This window comes from Somniosus microcephalus, chromosome 8 (genome assembly GCF_052327205.1).
Source record: "Somniosus microcephalus isolate GS21.2 chromosome 8, FLI_Smic_1.0, whole genome shotgun sequence".
Taxonomy (NCBI): Eukaryota; Metazoa; Chordata; class Chondrichthyes; order Squaliformes; family Somniosidae; genus Somniosus; species Somniosus microcephalus.
The window spans coordinates 59,844,314-59,866,181 of NC_140994.1; the positions used below are offsets into that span (position 1 = coordinate 59,844,314).

A 21,868-nucleotide genomic window follows, 5' to 3' on the forward strand; every position below is an offset into this window, starting at 1 on the left:
CAAAATGTACATGTTTGGTCTTTGCAATCATTGTTGCCTTGACTGGCTTAGGGGTTGCGGGATGGTTTCATTCAGGTTGTTTGAATGGCAGAAGCCATTTCCTCAGAGGGGGCCTAGAAGCGACTTGCTATGAGCCTTTGACAGATGGCCCTTCCACTTTGTACATTGTGTACCTCCCTCCCACCTTGGTGCTGTTGATGATCATCCTCCTCATCTTCCTCTTCCTCCTCCTCCTCTGCTGGTGCTCCAATGCCTGGTGGCATTGGCTGGGTCCTGATGATTGTAAGGTTATGCAGCATGCAGCACACAACAACGAAGTGGAAGACTCGCTCAGGCGAGTACTAAGGGCTCCCCCAGAATGGTCCAGACAGCGGAACCGTTGCTTGAGCACACCGATTGTGTGCTCAACGATGTTCCTGGTAGCTTGATGGCTCTCGTTGTATCGTAGCTCAGCAGGGGTGCTGGGCGTATGGAGCGGTGTCATCAGCCAGGTGCACAAGAGGATATCCCTTGTCCCCGAGAAGCCAACCTCCTGGGTGATGCGGTGCCTGGAAAAGGTCTGCCACAGAAGTCTGGCGCAGGATAAAGGTATCGTGGCTGTTGCCAGGAAAGTGGGCATTGACAGCGAGTATCAGCTGTCTGTGGTCACAGACCAACTGAACATTTAAGGAATGGAAGCCCTTTCGGTTGCGGACATCCTCGGCATTCTCTTGCGGCGCACGCAAAGCCACATGCGTGCAGTCAATGGCGCCCTGCACCATGGGGAAGCCCGCTATCATCGCAAAGCCCGTTCCGCGTTGTTGCTGCTTGTCCGGGGTCATGGGGAAAGAGATGTACTCTCGTCTCCTTTTAGAGAGGGCATTTGTTACCTGACTGATGCAGCAATGCACCGCGAACTGGGAGATATTGGCGATGTCCCCAGTAGCTGATTGAAATGAGCCGGTGGCATAAAAGTTTAAAGCCACTGTTATCTTCACTGCCACCGACAGAGACGTCCTGCTCCTCAGTTGAGGCTGCAGATCTGGCTGAAGCAGGTGGCAGAGCTCAGTGACCACTTCCTTGCTGAAGTGCAGCCTTCGCAAACACTGCTCCTCAGACATATTAATGTAGGAGAACGGTTGGCGAAAAACCCTGGGAGGGTAAGGTCTCCTGTACCGACGCCTGTCTGGCCATGATTGCCACTCTCTCTCTGCGTCTCTGTGCCCTCTGAATGTGATGGAGAAGGCCAACGTTCCCATCCATTGCAGCCCCCATAGTATCTAGGCAATCAAAGTTATGAAGGTCAAAAAGCAAAGTACCTGCAAAGTTATGGTCAGAAGCCAAAACTACCTCAGACAACGTTGACTCAATGCAGAAGTCTCTCTTGCTCTTTGTCTCTCTCTCTCTCTCTGTCTCTCTCTCTCTTGGAACGAGTGGTGCAAAAATGGCTACCACACAAAAGCCAGGAAGAGGCCCCCTTTAAATAGCGCTCCTCCAGCCCCACAGCGACTGGGAAGCGTTCCAGTCAACCTGTGGTTGGTTGCGCCAGGCGGAAAGGAGGGGCATCCCACTCAATTTCCGGTCCGGGGCGTCACAAGAGCATTGCACTCTCGAATGACGTCAAGATCTGCGTGCGCAGGAGATCGGGCGGTATTGTTTAGCACCGCCGCAAAATGTCCGGTCAATTACGCGAGAGGCACAGATATCGCCGTGCCCGGGCGCTATTTGCTTTGCGCCCCACTTAGCGCCCTGTTAAGGCGCTAACTGGAGGTGCTGCCAACTGATTTTTTTCCTCATATTATGAGCACTCTTCCCCAGAGAATTCCTTTACTATGAGATTACTAATTAACCCTGTCTCATTACACAATGCAACTTCTAAATTAGCCTGTTCCCTGGTTGATTCCACGACGTATTATTCTAGGAAACTCTGTCTCATGCTTTCTATGAACTCGTTCTCCAAAACTACCTTTGCCAATTTGATTTGCCCAGTCTATATGAAGATGAAAGTTATTACAATGTTACAAGCTCCTATTATTTGTTGATTAATACTCTGTCCAACAGTATCGCTACTGTTGGGGCTCCTATAAACTAACTCCCACCAGTGTTTTCTGCCCCTTGTTATTTCTTATCTCCACCTATACTGATTCTACTTCCTGATTTTGCGAGCCAAGATCCTTTCTCACTACTATTCCTATGTCATCCCTTATTCTCAGAGCTACCAACTTTTTCCATTCTGCCTGTCTTTTCGAAACGTCAATTACCCTGGAATATTTAGTTCGCAACCTTGGTCACCTTGCAACCTCATCTCTGTAATGGCTATTAGATCAAACCCATGTATCTCTTTGTGCCACTAATTAGTCTGTCTTGTTACGAATGCTTTGTGCATTCAGATAAAGAGCCTTTAATTTTAACTTTACCATTATTCCCTGCTTTTACGTTATTTGCTGATGCACTATTACCGTTAAATTCTCTGTCCTTTCTTATCACACTCTGCTTATCTTTACCCAAATCGCTACACTGTTCCATTGCCTTGACTTTTCTCTTTAGATTTCTAAATTTCCCCTCCCCTGACCCCTCCTTTTTAGTTTAAAGCCCTATCTACAACCCTAGTTATTCGATTCACCAGGATACTGGTCCCAGCCTGGTTTAAGTGAAGCCTGTCCCAACTGGTGCCAGTGCTCCATGGATCGAAACCCCTTCCTGCCACGCATTCAACTCGCTGATCTGCTTGTCCCTGTGCCAATTTGTGCGTGGCTCAGGTAACAATCCAGAGATTACATTTGAGGTTCTGTGTTTTAATTTAGAGGTTGCAGAGAACAATATCTGTCCCCTACCACTACAACATTTCTTTTCACTCCCCCCACTTGAATGGCCAACTGTGCCATGGTCAGTTTGCTCATCCACCCTGCAGACTCTGCCCTCATCCAAACAGGCAGCAAGAACCTCATATCTGTTGGATAATGGAAAGGCCGGGGCTCCTACAGCACTCCACCTGGGATCCCCTTGGCTTAGTCGCAGTCACGTCCTCCTGTCCCTGACCACTAACCAGACCTGTACCACTACCTAACCTAAGCGGTGTGACTACCTCCTGGATCAAAGTGTCCAGATCCCCCCTGATGCCCCGCAATGTACGCACCTCGGCCTCCAGCTCGACAACTCTGAACTGAAGTTCCTTGAGAAGCAGACACTGCAGATGTGGTCATCTGGGATCGCAATGCTCTCCACAAACTTCCACATGCTGCAGTTGCACCACCTGCACTGCTATCCCTATATAACCTTTTTAAAATTTAGAGTTTAAATATTTAATTAACTTAGCTTATAGTTTAGTTTTTTAACTGAATACTTGATCTAGTTTAAGTTGTAGGTTGATTAAATTAAATATTTACCTGTAACACAAAGCACTACAAATATTGGAGGCAAGAAGCAGCATCTCCTCCCCGCCCCCCCCCCCCCCCCCGCTCTGAATTCCTATTGTCTCCAAATTCCCAACGTTAACACTCTGTTTAGAAGCACTCTATTTAAGATCACTCTGTGCAGACCACTCAAGAGTACAAGGGTAAGACTGGCAAGCAACATCTTCAGTACTTCAAAGCACATTTTAATTAAAAAGAAAATCACAGTTGGCATCAGTACAGTAGAGCACGGGAGAAAATAGCCAAACATACATGTTATAATTGGACCATCATTCAAATATATTTTCTCATGCTCTGTGCTAAAGGCTGCTCTTGTAAGAAAGCCATTGTTCCCTATAAACTGAAGTGTTACCTTTTTGTATGATATCTGATAATGTAGCATACCTGGGATGAGTAATAAACCCTTTATTGCTGCTAATAAACTCATTGAAAATGTACAGGATACCTTGTCCTTTCCTGGTCTTTCTAACTGATGGACAAATAACACCCATACAAGTGACAAATTTCAGGCTTAACGATGAATCAAATTTATTAAGTCCTCAACATTGACTTCGGACCCCATGAAGTCTCAGGTCAAGCATGGGCAAGGAAACATCCTGCTGATTTACCACCTAGCGCCCTCCCTCAGCTGATGAATCAGTACTCCTCCGTGTTGCACACTACTTGGAAGAAGCACTGAGAGTAGCAAGGGCACAGATTGTACTCTGGTTGGGGGACTTCAATGTCCATCACACAGAGTGGCTCGGTAGCACCACTACTGACGGAGCTAGCCAAGTTCTGAAGGACATAACTGCCTTCTGGGCCTGCAACAGGTGGTGAAAGTTTGCAACCATCTTCAGCCAGAAGTGCCGAGTGGATGATCCATATCGGCCTACTCCTGAGGTCCCAACCATCACAGAAGTCAGCCTTCAGCCAATTCAATTCACTCCACATGCTATCAACAGCTGAGCGTACTGGATACAGCAAAGGCTATGGGCCCCGACAACATCCCGGCTATCATGCTGAAGACTTGTGCTCCAGAACTAGCCGCGCCTCTAGCCAAGTTGTTCCAGTACAGCTACAACACTGGCATCTACCCGACAATGTGGAAAACTGCCCAGGTATGTCCTGTTCACAAAAAGCAGGACAAATACAACCCAGCCAATTACCACCCCATCAGTCTACTCTCAATCATCAGCAAAGTGATGGAAGGTGTCGTCAACAGTGCTATGAAGCAGCATTTACCAAAAATCTGCTCACTGATGCCCAGTTTGGGTTCCGCCAAGACCACTTGGCTCCCGACCTCATTACAGCCTTGGTCCAAACATGGACCAATGAGCTTAATTCCAGAGGTGAGGTGAGCGTGACTGCCCTTGACATCAAGGCAGCATTTGACTGAGTATGGCAACAAGGAGCCCTAGTAAAACTGAAGTCAATGGGAATCGGGGGGGGGGGGGGAAACTCTCCACTGGTCGGAGTCATACCAAGCATAAAGGAAGATGGTTGTGGTGGTTGAAGGTCAATCATTACAGCCCCAGGACATCGCAGCAGGAGTTCCTCGGGGCAGTGTCCTAGGCCCAACCATCTTCGCTGCTTCATCAATGACCTTCCCTCCAACATAAGGTCAGAAATGGGGATGTTCGCTGATGACTGCAGTGTTCAGTGCCATTCACAACTCCTCAGATAATGAAGCAGTCCATGCCCGCATGCAACAAGACCTGGACAATGTTCAGGCTTGGGCTGATAAGTGGCAGGTAACATTTGCACCACAGAAGTGCCAGGCAATGACTATCTCCAACAAGTGAGAGTCTAACCACCTCCCCTTGACATTGAATGGCATTGCCATCACCAAAACCGCCATCATCAACATCCTGGGGGTCACCATTGGCCAGAAACTTAACTGGACCAGCCACATAAATACTGTGTCAACAAGAACAGGTCAAAGGCTGGGTATTCTGCGGCGAGTATCTCACCTCCTGACTCCCCAAAGCCTTTCTACCATCTACAAGGCACAAGTAAGGAGTGTGATGGAATGCTCTCCACTTGCCTGGATGAGTGCAGCTCCAACAACACTCAGGAAGCTCGACACCATCCAGGACAAAGCAGCCGGCTTGATTGGCACCCCATCCACCACCTTAAACATTCACTCCCTCCACCATCGGCGTACCATGGCTGCAGTGTGTACCGTCTACAAGATGCACTGCAGCAACTCGCCAAGGCTTCTTCGGCAGCACCTCCCAAACCCGCTACCTCTTCCACCTAGAAGGACAAAGGCAGCAGGCACATGGGAACACCACCACCTCCAAATTCCCCTCCAAGTCACACACTATCCTGACTTAGAAGTATATCTTCATCGTCACTGGGTCAAAATCCTGGAACTCCCTCTGTAACAGCACTGTGGGAGTACCTTCACCACACGGGCTGCAGCGGTTCAAGAAGTCGGCTCACCACCACCTTCTCTAGGGCAATTAGGGATGGGCAGTAAATGCTGGCCTTGCCAGCGACGCCCACATCCCATAAATGAATTAAAAAAAAAGCGAACAGAAGCAAGAGCAAACACAGCAGATTTTATTAGATTACAGTAAAAGAATACTTGATTTCTCACTAGTACTTAAAACCTGTTTCAACAATTGTAATTATATTGAAAGTCTGACAAATCCATAAGGTTTAAAAAGCAACTGTGCATTCACTGAGTATTCCACTGGCCCCAGCTCGTCAACTGACTGGTGAAACACAAATTCACTAAAGAAACCTTGATATGGTGCTCCAGTTATTGCCTTTTTAAAGTCTGAACTGGTACAAAGGAAGCTGAAAAAGGTATTTTTCACAGTATTTGTTTGTCCCATTAGGTGGTCCTGCAAGCAAGTTTGGCTTTATCCTTAAAAGGGTGTGTATAGCTGGAGCTGCATTCTGGTACACCAGCCTGGTACCTATTGAACCCTTTTTTGACTATAGGACATTGTTGGGGCAAATAAAGAACTACTCCCTCTTCCCTCCATTTTTATTTTTCTCTTTCTCCTCTTCTTCGCCCCCCCCCCCCCCAACCACAATTTCTAACAGTACATGTAGGCAATGGTACCTCATTCAACTTAAGATATGGCTTTGGCCCAGGGGGAAACCTGGGCAAATAATGTCTATTTCATATACATAATGTTTGGTTTCAGTGAGCAATAATGAAATTATAGTAATCACCAGCCAAGAAAAGTCCCATAAAGAATTGTGAAAAATATAGTGCTACAATTTGATATAAACAATCTGCGATCCATCACACCAGGAAAGAATAGCCAAACATCCTATCAAAATTATTAACACAATTGAATGCAAAAAATAGTATAAGCACTTTTGCAAACAGTGATAATTGGAGAGAAGTACTAGTTTGAGCTGAAGGATCTTAAGTGCAAGTTAAGAAAAAAACCTGATTGGAAAAGGTAATGCTTTGCATTTACAAAACTTTTCCACTCTTTACTTGGATCTGTGTTCAATGGTTCTATACTCTTCAACTTGTTACTTTTTCTTCTTTTTACAGGTAACAAGTAAAAGTAAAAGGCTTACTGTTGGTCAGAAGTTTACTTCAAAAGACCTTATTGCTCAAATTAAAGAACAAAATGAGGAGCTTGGATTAATTATTGACTTAACGTATACAACTCGCTACTACAGCCAAAAGGTTTGCTCTATGTACTGATTATAATTTGTGAATTTCATGAAATCTGTACATTGTTGGTTTATTTACATTTTTACTTTTTAGGATTTGCCTAGAAATGTGCAGTATCAAAAACTTTACACTATTGGACTTGAACTTCCAGATGAGGCCACCATTCTTCAGTTTAAACAGCTAACCAGAAAATTTTTGTGGGAAAATTCAGTAAATGGTAAATATTTAAATTAATCCAGTTTATTTTCTGTATGATGTGAAGTGATCCAGTAATATGTTTTGGTAGCTTATAATTTGCATGTGTAAATTACTAAATCAAGAATAGTTTTATTGCCTGTAGACAGTATTAACCATTCCACTGCAATTCTGTTTTATTCCCCCAATTTTTGCTTAGCTTTTCAAATTCATTTATTCTACCTCTCTTCAGGTTTCCAAGGCATGCACCATTCAGTAGCCTCTTGGGTAGGCAAGTGACTGGCTCCCAGGCTCTGCTAATGCAGCTCTTGAGCTGTGTAAGTACAATCCTGGGTAACTTGCTGTTTCCATTCAGTTTAGGGAAGTGTCTATTCAGTGCCTCTCCTATAGGCAGAGCTGAGATCAGATTCTTGCTGCGTGGGCAGTCTCAGACATACTATCAACTTTTTTTCTTCTCCAGAGCTTACTTTTCTGTTCTTGGTAAGTATAGGTGAGGCTTCAATACAATATAAACAATTTGATATTAAAATAATGAAAACTTGTGTGTTATACCTACACTGTAAGATCTGAATTCGTAGACAATTTTAGCTATATTTGTACTTCCTTAAGTTAGTATCTCAATTTGGCATCAAAGTGCAAACTCATGTAGTTCAAATTGATTGTGTTATGAACAAAGCATATTGTGGAGTTTGTTTTTTGTGCTTTGTGTATCTTTTGAAGTTCATCAAAGAGAATCTGAGGAACATTTTTAAAAAAGATAGTTTTTGATATCCCCGAAGTCATGATGTTGCCACTGATGCTTTTGGCCTTTCCATGCTTTATAAAAGCACCTTCATCAGAGAGTCATCAGTTCCTTTTCATATCATTGATAGTGGGCCATTTCTACTATTATCATTCCTGTGTTTTGTGGAGTACTTTCTGTTTTTTAAAAAAAAAATCAAAACACAGCTCGATTTATAAGCCCTGCTTTGAGTGCAGTCATGCTGGCAGGCAGACACAGCAGGGGTTTAAGGTGCCTATACTGTTAACACGACTTCATATCAAATATACAATATTTGCTTAAGACTTCTCAATCAGGACCTGAAGAGACTGGCTTTAGAACAAGAAATATTCTTTAAATAGGAGCTTTTCTACATGGGAGCCATGGGTTAGTGCTGATAACACAGGAGTTCCCACCCAGGAGTGCTAGAGACTGTTCTGTGACCAAAAGTAGCATCCAGTTGGGATTGACCTCATTGCAAGACACTTAGCACCAACTAATGCATCCAAGAGTAAATCTGGCACCAGGCAGTACTGACTCTTGTGCTTCTGTGAGAAAACTATTAGTGTTTTTTGACTGGTAGTAGTCCCCTCTCTTTTTCTTGAAAAGTTCCTTTTCCATCAGATTTTAGAATACCCACCTCTTGTAAGTCTTCATTCCCATAGCTCTCGCATGAAAGATACAATCCTACTGGTGGGCTTCTCTCTGGGCCAAGAGTCAATTCAGGGGCAATTTCCACAGGTAACCTTACCAAACGTGGAAAGTCATCTCCAATCCTTTTGGCCAAAGCAGAATTTATGCCTTTCACTTGAAGGGTTACACACCAACTTCATAGGCATTGCCCTTCAAAGTCCTTGAGAGGACTGGGATAAAATGTGATCATATTTGACCTCATATACCTGAATAAACTCTTCAAGATGAGATGGTACACTTTTGTGGCACATTAGAGAATAAAGGCTTTTGCTCACAATTTCCCATGTGTTTTTGATCCAATTTTTGCTGCTTTGGGGAGTTGCCAATTAGAGACAAGTGCTTTCCCACAGGGAGAGTAGGAAATCTCTAAGGGCAGGTGTGACCTCGTAGCCCTTTATTGTTGGGGCTCTTGAGCACCTCTCTAATCTGTTTGGCTGGAGAGGTTTGGTTTGGGAAACAGAGTGCTGCGAGTTGGGAATTGGTTCTTAATTTACACCAAGGAACGAGTCCGAGAGCGGGAGAAGTCAAACAACAACAACTGCGAAACCGCTAAAGTGATGTCACAACCAGGGAAGGAGCTGATTGGTAAGTAGGACCTGGTGAGTATTTCTACAGTCCAGTCGTTAAAGTAAAGGTCAGGTCTCTAGTTTAGAGTAAGTAGTGTTTAAAGGGAAGTAAGGTCCCTAGTGTATTTAATATTCTATAAATTAAAGGAAGTAAAGGGAGGAAATTAAGCGTAGGATATGGCAGAGCAGCTCGGCAGCGTGGAGTGCTCTTCCTGTGCAATGTGGGAAGTCAGGGACACTTTCGGTGTCCAGGGCAAACACGTGCAGGAAGTGTCTCCAGCTGCAGCTACTCAAAATCCATGTTTCGGAGCTGGAGTCACTGTGGAGCATCCGCAAAGCTGAGATCTTCGTGGATAGCACGTTTAACGAGGTGGTCACAGGCAGACAGGAAATGGGTGACCGCCAGATAGAGTAAAAGAGCTAGGAAGGTAGTGCAGGAGTCCCCTGGGTCCATCTCCCTCCAACAGATTTTCCGTCTTGGATACTGATGGGGGAGATGGCTCTTGCTGCATTCCCCTGAGAAACCAAGTCCGTGGCACTACGAGTGGCTCAGCTGCACAGGAGGGGAAGAAAAAGAGTGGGACAGCAATAGTGATAGGGGATTCTATCATAAGGGGAACAGATAGACGTTTCTGTGGCCGCAGACGTGACTCCAGGATGGTATGTTGCCTCCCTGGTGCCAGGGTCAAGGATGTCACCAAACGGCTGCATGGCATTCTGAAGGGGGAGGGCGAACAGTCAGAGGTCGTGGTTCACATTGGTACCAACGACATGGGTAGAAAGAGGGATGAGGTCCTGCAACAAGAATTTAGGGAGCTAGGTAGCAGATTAAAAAGCAGGACCTCAAAGGTTGTAATCTCTGGATTACTCCCGGTGCCACGTGCTAGTGAGTATAGGAATAGGAAGATAGAGCAGATGAATGCGTGGCTAAAGAGTTGGTGCAGGAGGGAGGGCTTTAGTTTCCTGGATCACTGGGTCTGCTTCTGGGGAAGGTGGGACCTGTACAAGTCGGACGGGTTGCACCTGAACCGGAACGGGACCAACATCCTTGCGGGGAGGTTTGCTAGTGCTGTTGGGGGGGTTTTAAACTAACTTGGCAGGGGGATGGGATATGGAATGGAGCTATAGTAGGGGGTGATGCACAGCCAAATATAGAGGAAAAAACAAGTCAGCCTGGAAGGCAGAGCAAATATGTAACCGCACAACGGAGTATGGCAAGGCTGGATGGCATTTATTTTAATACAAGGAGTCTTGCGAGTAAGGCAGATGAAGGTGTTGATGAACACATGGGAGTATGATATTGTTGCTATCACAGAGACATGGTTGAGGGAGGGGCAGGACTGGCAGCTCAATATTCTGGGGTATAGAATCTTCAGGCGAGACAGAGGGGGGGTGTAAAAGAGGGGGTGTCGCAATATTAATCAAGGAGTCAATTACTGCTGTAAGGAGGGATGGTTCCTCTAATGAGACCATATGGGTAGAACTTAAAAACAAAAAGGGGGCAAGCACTTTGCTGGGAGTGTACTATAGGCCCCCAAACAATCAGGGGGAGATAGAGGAACAGATATGTAGGCAAATCTCAGAAGTGTAGAAATAATAGGGTAATAATAGTAGGGGATTGCAACTTCCCCAATATTAACTGGGATAGTCAGAGTGTGAAAGGCTTAGAGGGTGCGGAATTCTTAAAGTGCATCCAGGAGAGCTTTTTGAGCCAGCATGTAGAAAGTCCTACAAGAGAGGGGGCAGTACTGGACCTAATTCGAGGGAATGTAGCCGGGCAAGTGGTAGAAGTGTCAGTAGGAGAGCATTTTGGTGACAGTGACCATAATTCGGTGAGATTTAAGGTAGTCATGGAAAAGGACAAAGATGGACCGGAAATAAAGGTTCTAAATTGGGGGAAGGACGATTTTAATGATAACGCAGGATCTGGCCAAAGCAGACTGGGATCAGCTACTTGTAGGAAAATCCACATCAGAACAGTGGGAGTCTTTCAGAAAGGAAATAGAGAGAGTACAACGCCAACATATTCCCGTAACGGTCAAGGGTGGAACCAACAAGCCCAGGGAACCCTGGATGCCATCAAGGGATATACAAGAATGGATTGGGGGAAAAAAGGGAGGCTTTTGGCAGATACAAAGGACTAAAAACAGTGGAAGCCCTAGAGGAGTATAGAAAGTGCAGTGGGTACTTAAAAAAGAAATTAGGAGAGCTAAGAGGAGGCATGAAAAAACACTGGCGGGAAAAATAGAAGTGCCGGGCTCTTGGAGCGCAGCCGGCACTCCGCGGGGTGGGGGGGTTTCGGAGGCCGGGGACGGGAGCGCTGGCAGGCAGCCAACAACAAAAATGGCTGCCCCGCACCTCACCTTTAATTTGCGCCTCCCTGGCCACAGGTACGCCACCCTGACCCTATTGGACATAGCGTCCGGCGGTAAATCAGGGGGCGCTCCGGAAGATCGCGGCCGAGGGCGTGAGCGGGGCGCTGCACACACCGATGACGTCATCGCCAGTGGCGCAGCGCTAACGGTTAGCGCCACCACTAACCTCCCGCTGAATTTGGCGGGAGGCGTGGGCAGTGCCGCGCCCGGGCGCTAGTTGGTTTGCGCCCCACTTAGCGCCCTCTTAAGGCGCTAACGGGTGGTGCAACCAACTGGATTTTTCCCCCATGGTGTTTTATAAATATATTAAGGGTAAGAGGATAACCAGGGAAATAGTAGGGCCCATTAAGGACTAAAGTGGCAATCTGTGTGCAGAGCCAGAAGATGTAGGTGAGGTTTTAAATTAATATTTTGCATCTGTGTTCACTATGGAGAAGGACGATGTAGGCATAGAAATCAGGCAGGGGGATTGTGATATACTTGAAGAAATTAGTATTGAGAGGGAGGAGGTACTAGCGGTTTTAGCGGGCTTAAAAGTGGATAATTCCCCAGGCCCTGATGAGACATATCCCAGGCTGCTGTGTGAGGCAAGGGAGGAGATTGCAGGGGCTCTGACACAAATTTTCAGAACCCCTCTGGCCACAGGGGAGGTGCCAGAGGACTGGAGAACAGCTAACGTAGTACCATTATTCAAGAAGGGTAGTAGGAATAAACTAAGGAATTACAGGCTAGTGAGCCTAATATCAGTGGTAGGGAAATTATTGGAAAAAATTCTGAGGGACAGAATTAGTTTCCACTTGGAGAGGCAGAGATTAATCAGGGATAGTCAGCATGGCTTTGTCAATGGGAGATCATGTCTAACCGATTTGATTGAATTTTTCGAGGTGGTGACTAGGTGTGTGGATGAGGGTAGTGCAGTTGATGTAGTCTACATGGACTTCAGTAAGGCTTTTGACAAAGTCCCACATGGGAGACTGGTCAAAAAGGTAAGAGCCCATGGGATCCAGGGCAATTTGGCACATTGGATCCAAAATTGGCTTAATGGCAGGAGGCAGAGGGTGATGGTTGAAGGTTGTTTTTGTGACTGGAAGCCTGTGTCCAGTAGTGTACCGCAGGGATCGATGCTGTGTCCTTTGCTGTTTTTAGTGTACATTTATGATTTAGATATGAATGTAGGAGGTATGATCAGTAAGTTCGCAGATGAGTCGAAAATTGGTGGAGCAGTAAATAGCGAGGAGGGAAGCCCCAGGCTACAGGACGATATAGACGGGTTTGTGAGATGGGCAGAACAGTGGCAAATGGAATTTAACCCTGAAAAGTGTGAGGTGATGCATTTTGGGAGGACTAACAAGGCAAGGGAATACACTGAATGGTAGGACCCTAGGAAGGACAGAGGATCAGAGTGACCTTGGTGTGCATGTACATAGATCCCTGAAGGCAGCAGGACAGGTAGATAAGGTGGTTAAAAAGGCATATGGGATACGTGCCTTCATTAGCTGAGGCATAGAATATGTTAGGCCATAGCTGGAATACTGTGTGCAGTTCTGGTCGCCACACTATAGGAAGGATGTGATTGCAGAGGAGATTCACCAGGATGTTACCTGGGCTGGAGCGCTTCAGCTATGAAGAGAGACTGGACAGGTTGGGCTGTTTTCCTTAGAGCAGAGAAGGCTGAGGGGGGACCTGATTGAGGTGTACAAAATTATGAGGGGCATAGATAGGGTAGATAGAAAGGAACTTTTTCCCTTAGTAAAGGGGTCAATAACCAGGGGGCATAGTTTCAAGGTAAGGGGCAGGAGGTTTAGAGGGGATTTGAGGAAAAACTTTTTCACCCAGAGGGTGGTTGGAACCTGGAACTCACTGCCTGAAAGGGTGGTAGAGGCAGGAACCCTCAACATTCAAGAAGCATTTAGATGAGCACTTGAAATGCCATAGCATACAAGGCTACAGACCAAGTGCTGGAAAATGGGATTAGAATAGACAGGGCTTGATGGGCCGAAGGGCCTCTTTCTGTGCTGTATAACTATCTATCTAAAGGAGAGAAAATTCAGAAACGATAACAGGAAATACCCACACTTTTGATCGTGATTTTTTTTTAAATTCTATTTGGATTGATTTCAGCGCTGGTGCACATGCCAACCCACAAATATTCTGGAAATGCTCACAACATTGTACAGTTGCTTTAGGCCAGAACGGGGCTGGAAGACAAAGTGCAAGCTGTACAGGGGCAGGTACTTGAACCAGACCTGGGTATCAGACTTCCAGGGATAGGCGACCCATCATTGCCTCTTCAAACACATTGTGGAGGCATGTGGAGAGACAGCGAGTTGCCCATATAGAATCACTCAGTTTGCAGCTGTCCAGCGAAGCGGTAGCTGAATGGAACTGGTAGAGGTGGGCATACTGACCCTACTTGAGAGATCCTGGGGAGACAGGCAGAGAGCATAGGTCACGTAGCACATTCTGAGCCCAGTGGGCCATTTTATCCTGAGGACGTGTTAATCAGTTTATCAATTCCACATGATATGGGACAACACCATATGTTGTTTGTGCTTAGTTAGCCTGGTGCCTCTTGCCTGCTCAAGTGGCAGACACAGGGTCACGTAATTCATAGAATGATACAGCACAGAAGGAGGCTATTCGGCCCATTGTGCTTGTGCCAGCTCATTGGTAGAGCTATCCAATTAGTCCCACTACCTTGGCTTTCTCCATAGCCCTGTAATTTCTTTTCTCCCTTCAAGTATTTATCCAATTCCCGTTTTGGAAATTACTATTAAATCTGCTTCCACCACCCTTTCAGGCAGTGGATTCCAGATCACAACATCGCTGTGTAATTTTTTTTTTTCCTCATGTTGCCTCTGATTCTTTTGCCAATCGTTTTAAATCTGAGTCCTCTGGTTACTGACCCTTTTGCCACTGAAACAGTTTCTCCTTATTTACTTTATCGAAGTATACCCAACCATCTTCAGCTGCTTCATCAATGACCTTCCCTCCATCGTAAGGTCAGTAGTGGGGATGTTCGCTGATGATTGCACAGTGTTCAGTTCCATTCGCAACTCCTCAGATAATGAAGCAGTCTATGCCCGCATGCAGCAAGATCTGGACGACATTCAGGCTTGGGTCGATAAGTGGCAAGTAACATTCGCGCCACACAAGTGCCAGGCAATGACTATCTCCAACAAGTGTCAGCCGTGGCTCAGTTGGTAGCACACTCGCCTCTGAGTCAGAAGGATGTGGGTTCAAGTCCCACTCCAGGGACTTGAGCACACAAAGATAGGCTGACACTGCAGTGCAGTGCTGAGGGAGTGGCCAGAAACTTAACTGGATCAGCCACATAAACACTGTGGGTACAAGAGCAGGGCAGAGGCTGGGTATTCTGCGGCGAGTGTCTCACCTTCTGACTCCCCAAAGCCTTTCCACCATCTACAAATCAAAGTAACTAAGAACACAGCAAATTCCAGAATGCTTTACAGCCAATACTCTCCACTTGCCTGGATGAGTGCAGCTCCAACAACACTTAAGCTCGACACCATCCAGGAGAAAGCAGCCCGCTTGATTGGCACCCCATTCACCACCTTAAACATTCACTTCCTCCACCACCGGCGCACCGTGGCTGCAGTGTGTACCATCCACAAGATACACTGCAGCATCTTGCCAAGGCTTCTTCGACAGCACCTCCCAAACCCATGACCTCTACCACCTAAAAGGACAAGGGCAGCAGGCGCATGGGAACACCATTACCGCCACGTTCCCCTCCAAGCCTTGGAAATATATCGCTGTTCCTTCCTCGTCGCTGGCTCAAAATCCTGGAACTCCCTCCCTAACAGCACTATGGGAGTACCTTCACCACGTGGACTGCAGCGGTTCAAGAAGGCAGCTCACCTTCTCAAGGGCAATTGGGGATCGGCTTTGCCAGTGACGCCCACAACCCAGGAATGAATAAAAAAAAATCCTTCATGATTTTGAACACCTCAGTTAAATCTCAGCAAAGTAACTAAGAACACAGCAAATTCCAGAATGTTGATGGCGAGGCATGGGTAGAAGTTGATCTAATTAGACAGGGTTGTACAAACAGGCAACATTGCAGAGATTTCAGCCTTGCTATGTGAGGCTTTGCTCATAGGGAAAACAGTGCAATGCCAGTCAAATCTATAACCTGTGTCTTGTAGTGTACGTAACCACAACTATAACGAAGTACAAGAGGCAGTAGTTGCAAGAGGAGGGCATTTGTCAGAAAGGTTTCCACATCATAGAGCACTTTAACTGGAAAGGACTGTCAATATTTTTCAGGGCAGACTGACCAAGCAAGATCACTGACCAGTTCTCGCGTACCGTGTACATGGCATCAGCAAGTAACTTCTAGTTTATCAACCAATCATGATTTTATCCTTGTTCATTATCTGATTAGTTCATTTTCACTGTTGAAATTTTAGTGTTTTTCGAGATCTCTTTGTCTAATTTTGGGCATTGTTTCAGTTAAATCTCCACCTTGCGTCGTAGTGGTTGTACATTGCGAGTTTCCAGACAAAACCCAGTGCTCAGACAAAATAATAAAGCTGAAACTGCTTTTAGTATCAACGGCAGGGTTGAAATACTTTTAATAGATATTCTCATGAGCTGTCAAATTCCTTTCTGGCTGTGATAAATCAAAGGAAATCATTTCAAAATTGAATGATACAACTAATACCCATTTGTCATTATTAACAAGTGCAGGCATTTAGTATAAATAGGAAATGGTTTTGGAAAGTAAGATCATTAAAAGCAAGTTCCACTGTACACTCAGAGTATTTTCACCCCTCATAGGCTGGTTTGAATTTCATTGTTTCTAATTATTGTGCTGATTTAGGCTTGCTGTATCATTTGGCTTCTCTGTTTTACTTGAGCTGTAAATAAATCTATTTAGTAACCTTAGCCTATATATATTGGTCTAATATTTTCTATCATTTGGAAGAACCAAGAGAGTATGGTAGGCATTCCACATGTACTGCATTCGGGATTAGCATGCTAACCAACACATGGCAAGTATAGGGCTGCAGGGTTTGAATTGTAGGAGACTATTTGTTTATGGAAAACATAATTTTGCTAGGAACACACAACAAAGGTTGGACTCCCGACAAAGGTTGCTGGCTGGGGCCGTCAGGAGTCCAATCTGTAATAATGTAGTTTTATCAATTTGCATTGTATTAGAATGGAAATGTTGATCAGTTCAATTTAAAGTGGGTTAACTGGGAATCTGAACCAGTCTCTCTTTTTTTAAACTGGGAACACTAAGTCCTGAATAAAATAGGTGGCTGGAGGAAATCACATCATTTTGATTATTAAGTAGCATTGTTAGTTCACCTGTGCATAATCAGACTCGGTGCAGCAGCCAAGACAGCTTTTTCTGCAGTCAAGATATTGTCTTGATATAAAAATCACAAAGCTTGAACACTCTTCACCTTGTTTAGAGCCAGTTTTGTGCCAGTTGGAGAATAGTTATTTGCAGAAAAAGAGAAATGTACGGGTACTGTAGCCTAGTGGTTATGGTACTGCGCTAGAAACCTAGAGGTTATGAGTTCAAATCCCACTATGGCTAGTTGTGTTCAAATTAATTTAATAAATCTGGTAATATCTTGGCTAATACCTGGAGAAAAATGACCATGAAATCTACTGAATTGTTGTAGAAACACAATTATTTTGCTCCTATCCTTCAGGGAAGGGAACCCGCCACCCCTACCCAGTCTGGCATACGTGATTGCAATTGTTGATCTATAAAAGTCATTGATGTTTAATGCCAATGGGCAACAAATACTATTTTGTTGGTGTTGTCCACATCCCAAGAACAAAACTTTTCAAAAAAATGTTTTAAATGTAGCTGGCAAGACTGGCGTTTCACTGCAGACTGTCTTCCCAACAGATGTGAGTTGTACATATATCTGCATATACATTAAGCTCCACCAGTAACTAATTTTAATTTTGGGAAAGCAAGGGCAACAGTGTCCACTTTCTCATGACATTAAAAATCTAAATATCATGTTAAAATGTCCAGTGGACGGTCTGAGCATTTTTAAAACTTGGCCTCAATTTAAACTGGAGGAGGTCTCTACACTTGGCTTTTATGCACTCAAGACTTGGATCGGAAGCTGGTGCCTGAGTTGCGCTGCTACTTTCAGATCAATGCACACCTGAAACGGTTTTGCATTGATCCAGTAGTGACAACATAACTTGAGCCTTAATATTTATTGTTAGATGTTAGTAGGTGGCTGTCATTCGCACCCATGCTCAAAATTTAAAAAAATTACAGCCATGGGGTAAATCTTTGTTGACTTCAGTGCATACCTGTAGCAATGTGCAGATGCCAATATAACTCTGGTCTGCTAATTGAGCATTCCACTGTAGCTGTAGCATAACGTCAGCCGTATTGTTGTTTAATGTTAATATAGTACAATAATAAAACTGCCTGTGACATTTGAGTATCTTTATTACTGTAATATTAGGGCTTGTTGCAGTGTGTGAGCTGGAACATAAATGAGTGGACTAGAATTTTCCAGTAGTCTGATGGTTTAAAAAATAATTTTGTTATTGTCAAAATTGAGTCATACAACTTTAAAATGAGTTAAACAAGGTTGCTGTAAAAACACCAACAGAACAAGGCCCACTTTTATGCTTGACTGAGAACGTTGGTTTGAGCAATTTATGATTTGGCTGACATTGTTTTGAAGTCTGTTTAGAATTGTCAATTGAATATTAGATATATAACATCTTAATTTTAACATGTTTTCTTAAACAGATAAAATCATTGGCGTTCACTGTATTAGTGGTGTTAATAGAACAGGATACCTTGTATGCAGGTAAGTATTTGATACAATCAGAAGCATTTTGTTTTTTATATATATATACTACGCTTCACGTAGTGGTAATTTAAAACTTTTTATTGAAATTTTCTATTCAAATATTAAATCCAGAATTGTAGGTCCCAAACAATAATTCTTTAATTTGTATTGTAAACCTTTCAAGTCTATTAAAATAAATATTAAACACATCAAAGTTATATTATATTAATACTGTAGGCATTACAAGATATGATCACTATTGGCTCAAAGAGCAATCAAAATGTTAGACAAGGGTAATGTAGTAGATGTAATATATTTGGATTTTCAAAAGGCCTTCGATAAGGTACAGCAGAGTAGACTCGTGACTAAGGTCAGAGCATGTGGAGTCAGGGGGCAAGTAGCAGAATGGATAGCAAGCTGGCTACAAAACAGAAAACAGTGAGTAGGGGTTAAGGGGAGCTACCCAAGAAGGTGGAAATTGGTGTTCCACAGGGATCGGTGCTGGGACTGTTGTTCATCATTTACATAAATGATTTGGGCTCAGGAGGTGGTGGGGGGGCGGCTGTTGGGAGGGGAAGAGAGAAACAGAAGTGCTATTTCAAAATTTGCAGACCACACCAAATTGGGAGATATAGTGAATACCAAGAAAAACTGCGACAAATGACAAGAAATCATTAATAGACTTGCAGAATGGGCGTATAATTGGCAAATTAATTTCATTATAGATAAGTGTGAGGTGGTGCATTTTGGTAGGAAAAATAAGGAGGCCACATACTCCTTGGAAAATAGAGTCTAAATGGGGTAGAGGAGCAAAGGGATCTAGGGGTACAGATGCACAAATCACTAAAAGTAGCAACACAGGTTAATAAGGCCCTAAAAAAGCAAACAAAGCACTAGGATTCATTTCTAGAGGGATAGAATTGAAAACCAAAGAAGTTAAGTTAAATTTATATAGATCCTTGGTTATACCATACTTGGAGTACTGTGCACAAAAAGGGTATAGAGGCACTGGAGAAAGTTCTGGTATCATCCTTGTAAATCTTTTTTGCACAAAGAGGTTATACCTATAAGGAAACACTGAACAGGCTGGGGCTCTTTTCTCTAGAAAAGAGAAGGCTGAGGGGTGACCTGATAAAGATCTTTAAAATTATGAAGGGATTCGATAGGGTAGACGTAGAGAAGAATGTTTCCACTTGTGGGGTCTCCAAAACTAGGGGTCATAAATATAAGATAGTCACCAATAATTCCAATAGGAAATTCAGATGGAACTTCTTTACCCAGAATGGTTAGAATGTGGAATTCACTACCATATGGAGTAGTTGAGGCAAATAGCTTAGATCCATTTAAGGGAAAGCCAGAAAAACACGAGGGAGAAAGGGGAATAGAAGGATATGTCGATGGGGTTAGATGAAGAAGGGTGGGAGGAGGCTTGTTGGAGCATGGACCAGTTGGGCCGAATGGCCTGTTTCTGTACTGTACACTCTATGTAAAATGTTAGCTCTGTGCCAGAGTTTCAGGGCAGTAATTCTCAACCTACTTCCTCGCCAATTCTTCTAAACCCTAAATTCCCCACAATAGTGCTGCCAAAGCCCAGTATCCCTTCCATTACAGCTAAATAGAACAGCCTCTTCCCAGTGTTACTGGGCACCAGGTACCTACCTCCAACTGTTAAATGTGTGTCACTGAGCATCAGGTAACTACCTCCAACTGTAAAATGTTGGCCATCGTCAGCCCTGTATCTTGGCTACATAAAAAAATTGATACATGGGTAAAGGAATATATAATAATGGACCACTGAGTTAGTGTTTTCATGAAAACATGGACAAAATCATAGAATTCAATCCATAAAACCATGGTAAAAATTCCGTAATACCATGCTTGACTTATTTAATCGCTCTTAATGACACTGATACATTGTGCATTACATTACATATATCCATGTTGTTTCTGAATGAGTTAAACCTCCAATTGATTGTGACTAAGGCTACAAGAGATCTGCTAGTCTGTCTGTATAATCTATGATGTATTAATAATGATGACTGCTCCAAACTCCAGGTCACTGGCTCCACTTCTTATGGGTATATCCTACTCCCTGGCTCGCTACATTTAAAGTGCCAGCTTCCTGTTGTGTCATCCTGGCTCTAACCTGCACCATGTCTTCCAAATGCCTTTTGGACCATTTATCTCCCAGACTTGTTCTTGGCATGATCTTTTGGTTAAAAATCTTAAACTTACTTTCCCCCCCACCCCCCCCCCCTCCCCCCCAAAATTCCTGACAACCAGCCCCACTCCTAGTAGCTTTGCCCTGCTCTCTGGTCTGCTACAATTTGAAATGCTGGCCCACTCCAGGCAATTCTACATTTAGATTGCTTGCCCCACTCCCATGGCTCCTGGCGCTGCTCTTGGTTCAAAGTTGGTTTCACACTGTTTTCATGTCTGTCAAAATGCCTGTAGGACCTTTCTAACCACTCCATTTGAGCAGCTACGCTCCAAAAAACATTGCATCTCAACTCTCAGTTAATCTGCTCTATGGTCTGTTGTTACTGTCACCCGCTACAGTTAAAATGCCCGTGGAACTCGAGCCTTACTCTTGGTGACATTGCACAAAAACACCCAGTGCCATCTCCCTAGTTTCACTCTTAAACAAGCTTGGTTGAGGCTCTTTATTCCCAAGAGAATTTTTGGCCTCATTGTTAACCATCAAGGCTCCCTGTGGTTTCTTTTTCCTTTTTTTTGAGAATTCCTGCTCTTAATCCTTCCTGTTACCTGGACACTTTAGGCAGTCACACCCCTTAGGTAGTGGTACAGGTCTGGTTAGTGATCAGGGACAGGAGGGTGTGACTGCAACTCAGGCAGGTAAGGGGACCCCAGGTGCAGTGCTGGAGAAGCCTCAGCCTTTGCTCTTGTCCAACAAGTATGAGGTTCTTGCTGCCTGTGTGGATGAGGGAAAAGCCTGCAGGATGGATAAGAAAGCTGACCATTGCACCATGGTGCAGGAGGCTATTCAAGTGTGGGGAGTGAAAGGGAATGTAGTTGTGGAAGGGGACAGTATAGTCAGGGGGATAGATACTGTTCTCTGCAGCCGCGACTGAGAGTTCCGAAGGTTGTGTTGCCTGCCCGGTGCCAGGGTTAAAGATCTCCTCGTGGCTGAAGGAAAACTTGGAGTGGGAGGGGGAGGATCCAGTTGTCGTGGTCCACGTAGGAACCAACGACATAGGTAGAACTAGGAATGAGGTTCTGCTGAGGGAGTTTGAGGAGCTAGGATCCAAATTAAAAAGCAGGACCTCCAAGGTAATAATCTCTGGATTGTTACCTGAGCCATGCGCAAATTTGCATAGGGCCAAACAGATTGTAGGTTTAAATGCGTGGCTCAAAGAGTGGTGTGGGAGGAAGGGTTTTCAGTTCATGGGGCACTGGCACCAATACTGGGGAAAGAGGGAGCTG

General features: G+C 44.5%; 1 protein-coding gene across 4 annotated transcripts in view; it reads left to right on the forward strand.

Moving 5' to 3' along the window:
• LOC147113545 (RNA/RNP complex-1-interacting phosphatase-like) overlaps positions 1-21,868 on the forward strand; it is a 75,277-nt gene that overhangs the window by 25,855 nt on the left and 27,554 nt on the right. For 3 of the 4 annotated variants that reach the window (XM_085994766.1, XM_085994768.1, XM_085994765.1), the window contains exons 3-6: positions 6,221-6,258; positions 6,898-7,035; positions 7,117-7,240; positions 18,382-18,442. In XM_085994766.1, coding sequence (XP_085850892.1) covers positions 6,221-6,258; positions 6,898-7,035; positions 7,117-7,240; positions 18,382-18,442 — 361 coding nt within the window. The remainder of the gene's footprint in view (positions 1-6,220; positions 6,259-6,897; positions 7,036-7,116; positions 7,241-18,381; positions 18,443-21,868) is intronic. The other variant, XM_085994767.1, reaches the window with a different exon arrangement.